General features: G+C 43.6%; 1 protein-coding gene across 1 annotated transcript in view; it reads left to right on the top strand.

Annotated features, from left to right (window-relative positions):
- Nucleotides 1-2671: 2671 nt before the first annotated feature.
- LOC123146995 (protein NRT1/ PTR FAMILY 2.3) overlaps nucleotides 2672-3961 on the top strand; it is a 7768-nt gene continuing 6478 nt past the window's right edge. The window contains exons 1-3 of the mRNA XM_044566252.1: nucleotides 2672-2842; nucleotides 2928-3145; nucleotides 3240-3799. Of these exons, the coding sequence (XP_044422187.1) occupies nucleotides 2737-2842; nucleotides 2928-3145; nucleotides 3240-3799 (884 nt within the window). The 5' untranslated portion in view covers nucleotides 2672-2736. The remainder of the gene's footprint in view (nucleotides 2843-2927; nucleotides 3146-3239; nucleotides 3800-3961) is intronic.

Genomic DNA, 3961 nt, shown 5'->3' on the forward strand with positions numbered 1-3961 from the left:
GTTAACTTTCCTATAAATTACCTTCACTCATGGACGCATACACGCATGCATGCTAACTCATTTTTTCTATGTATTTTTGTGTTTGGCAGAAAAGCCCCTCTGTCGTTTCAAAAGCAGTTGTGCGTTTTGCCCAGATAAATTTCAGATTTTTCACCCGAGCTGCACGGAGTTTACATGTGGAAAGAAAAGGCACAAAAGGAAATTCTTCAGGGAGAGTGAGATGCTTGGCAGGGCTTTCATGCGTAGACACGCTTAACAAGACAAAACCTTTAGCTAGGATGGAAAGATTCAACTCTTTGTTAGGCTTGGATATAGCTATGTATTGTCTTTTTTTTCCTGCAACTAGTAACGTGTATATCACTCAATGTGGGATATTACAATCTACTCCCTCCGTTTTAAAATAAGTGTCTCAAGCTTAATACAACTCTGTATTAAAATTAGTACAAAATTAAGACACTTATTTTAGGACGATGGGAGTAGTTGACAAGCTCCTTCGAAATACCCGGCCTCAAACCCAGCCAGCCCGTATGAAGCAGGACCGGGCTTGTGTTCAGGCGCTCGTTAGTCATTAGTCAAATATATTACATAACATATATGAACTTTTGTACTCCCTAACTAAAACCACGGCAAGTATTTTGGAACAGAGGAAGTACTACACAAATTTAATTTTTCATATAAGAACAATTTTCAAATACACGATGACATTGTGTTTCATAGTCTGACATATATTCACATGTACATGATTTATTTAAATCATCGCACCTTTGAAAATACATGAACTTTCTAAATACTGAAACATAATCTTTTATTCAAGAACATTTCTAATACGCGGTGAACATGTTTGAAGTTTTGCACGTGGTAAACATGTTCTTTCATACGTATGAAGTTTTATTTGTAAAAATGTGAACAGTTCTCATCTTTCATAATATTTCCCCATTTAAAAAACTGATTTTTGACAATATCATTTAAAAATTTAAGCAAAATATATTTTCCCAATTTTTGGAAAAAAATGTATGATAGGTTCCTATTATTTATACCATTTTTTTTTACAATCATTCTTAAATTTGTTAAATAAAAAATACTAACACCTATATGGGCCAGGGCAGGGGTGCGCGATAGCGCAAGTGTCAAAAGGCGCTCTCGTGGTTGAGCTGTGGTGACTCGAGGGTGAAACATTGGCCCTACAGTCACCCTCTCCCTCACCTCTCCTCACTATGCCACTCCTAGAATAGGTCGCCTAGTAAAACTATTCATCTACGATCAAGGCTGCATTTAGGATGTTGTTGTTCCTCCTTTGCACGGAGGGCTTCGAATCGGGGCATTTCTGCAACGAGTGACATGCTTGAGTGTTGTCCAGCTACATCGGTCATGCTAGCAGGGTGGTGGCAGATTGCATTGGTCGTGGCACGGAGGTCGTTTAGAACTTGCTAGAAGGTGAATATTCCATGAAAAAATGTTCATCGAATTCAATTTTCTTTTCATCAAATTAAAATAAAGCATCGAATTCAATTTTGTTCATCAAATACAAAAAATATTCATTAAAATTCCAAAATTGTTTCTCATACACTACAAAATTCTCATGAATTTTTAAAATGTTAATCATATATTAAAAAATATCATGAATTTTTAGAAATTAGCGATCATTTTTGAATCAGCATACATTTCATGAAATTCATGAACCATTTTTTTATTTCACGAACATTTTCCCAAAGTGGCGAACAATCTTTAGAATTTGGAACAATTTTTCTTCAAATTTGTGATTTTTTTATAAAAAATTTCCATAAACACGTTTTAAATTCATGAAAATTTTACATTTTTCAAAAACTTCTAAACTAGTTTCTAAAATGATTAACGTTTGATGAAATCTTGAATTTGATTTAAAGAAGAAAAAATGATAAAAAAATGGAAGAGAAAAACAAAAAAAGGGCGCCTCACCTCGCACAAGGGCTGACCAAAAAGTACGCGCGGGGGAGCAGAGGGTGCGGGTTTCATAGCTTCCCATGGCACAAAAAAAATCTATATAGAGTCCTGTTTGTTTTCTTGTTATGAAAAAAAGGACCCGAATATCTAGCGAATGTCAGATTTTTAGGTATGACAAAGGAACCATTTTTCATGGCAAATTATGTTTGTCAAGGATGACAAGTTTAGTTGGCGAGGATGACGAATCCGCCTCAATTCAGTTTTTTTTGCCAGAAACTTGCCGTGCTTGCAAATTAAATTTGCCATCATCGCGGCAATATAAATTGCCATGAAAATGTAAGATTTGTCATGCCTAAAAACCCGACGTCAGAATTTTAGCGTTTCCGAAAAAGAATAATGAAATCTATATATATTAAAAGTTTGTATTTTCGAATTGCTCGTATTTTGTTTCCTTTTCTGAAAAGCACAAGAATGATGAATCTATTATGAAAGCTCATCAGATGATATACCACCATCCAATTATTAATGTATTTGATTTGAAAAGCGGGGTCACTTGACACTGAGTCACGGACGGATTGTACGTAGACAAGTCAGACCTGGAGCTGTAGCGTGCTCTCGTGCCTCTTTTTTTTTTGGCTCGTATCAAAAGAGATAGCTGGCCAACTCCACCGTCTACCGATCTTGCTAGAGATAGTGCGACAAATATATATATATAAGTATGATATAATAGCCATGCCACCTAGTTTCTCACTGCACATAAACACTCACTTACGCCTGCCTTCTCAGCTCAGCAAGACTGCAAGAGAGACCATAGCCATGGAGGCCAAGCAGGAGGAGCCTCGGCACCTCAGCGTTGATCACGAGTCCCTCAAGGAACCCAGGAACAGGAAGGGCGGATGGATCACCTTCCCTTTCCTCGCAGGTTCGTTCGTGCATCCTGCTCATGTCTAGCCCGTGGAGCATGCTTACAGTTTGTGTCCGGCCGTGTGATCGATCGATGTTTGCAGTGGCCATACTGGGCCTCGGGGTGGCGACCGGCGGCGCGACGGCTAACATGGTGGTCTACCTGATAAAGGAGTACAACGTGCCTAGCGTCGACGCGGCGCAGATCTCCAACATCGTCTCCGGCTCCATCAGCGTCGCCCCCGTGGCCGGCGCCATCGTCGCCGACGCCTTCTTCGGCTGCTTCCCCATCGTCGCCGTCGCCATGGTCATGGCCGTCCTGGTAATAAGTCTATGATCTGCGCGCGCGCCCACATGTAAGTCAAAGCTTCTGCTCCACTGACCAGTGACCACTCCGATCCGTGTCGCGCGTGCAGTCCTTGGTCATGTTCACGCTGACGGCGAGCCTACCGGGCCTCCGGCCGGCGGCGTGCCAGCTCGGCGCAGGCCCGTGCGAGCAGGCGTCGACGGGGCAGATGGCGGCCCTCTACGCGGCCGTGTTCCTGCTCTGCCTGAGCGCGGCGGGGGCGCGGTTCAACCAGGCGACCATGGGCGCCAACCAGTTCGAGGCGGCCGCCGACCGCGACGTCTTCTTCAACTGGTACTTCATCTTCTTCTACGCGTCCTCCGTGCTCGGCGCCACCGTCATCGTCTACCTCCAGGACACGGTGTCCTGGACGCTCGGCTTCGGCGTCTCCTGCGCCGCCAGCGTCGTCGGCCTCGCGGCACTGCTCCTCGGCGCGCGGTACTACCGGCAGCCCCCCGCCCAGGGCAGCCCGTTCACGGGGCTCGCCAGGGTGGTCGTCGCCGCCGCGAGGAAGAGGAAGGTCAGCGTCGTCGCGTCGGAGGAGTTGAAGTTTTACTACGGGCAACGTAGGGGCGACGAGGACGTCAAGTCTGGCGGCGACGATGTCGTTACCCCCAGCGACAGCTTTAGGTAAGAAAAAAGATCTCGTATGCACTTGTTTATATTGCTGCGGTTCCAAAATAATTGAAGTTCTACTATTGTCCTAAGTCAAACTACAATATGTTTGACCAAGCCTATATAAAAATAATATTATCTAAAAAATTAAATTATATGTCCTCACGGAGGGACTAT

The sequence above is a fragment of the Triticum aestivum genome, chromosome 7A, assembly GCF_018294505.1.
Source record: "Triticum aestivum cultivar Chinese Spring chromosome 7A, IWGSC CS RefSeq v2.1, whole genome shotgun sequence".
Lineage (NCBI taxonomy): Eukaryota > Viridiplantae > Streptophyta > Magnoliopsida > Poales > Poaceae > Triticum > Triticum aestivum.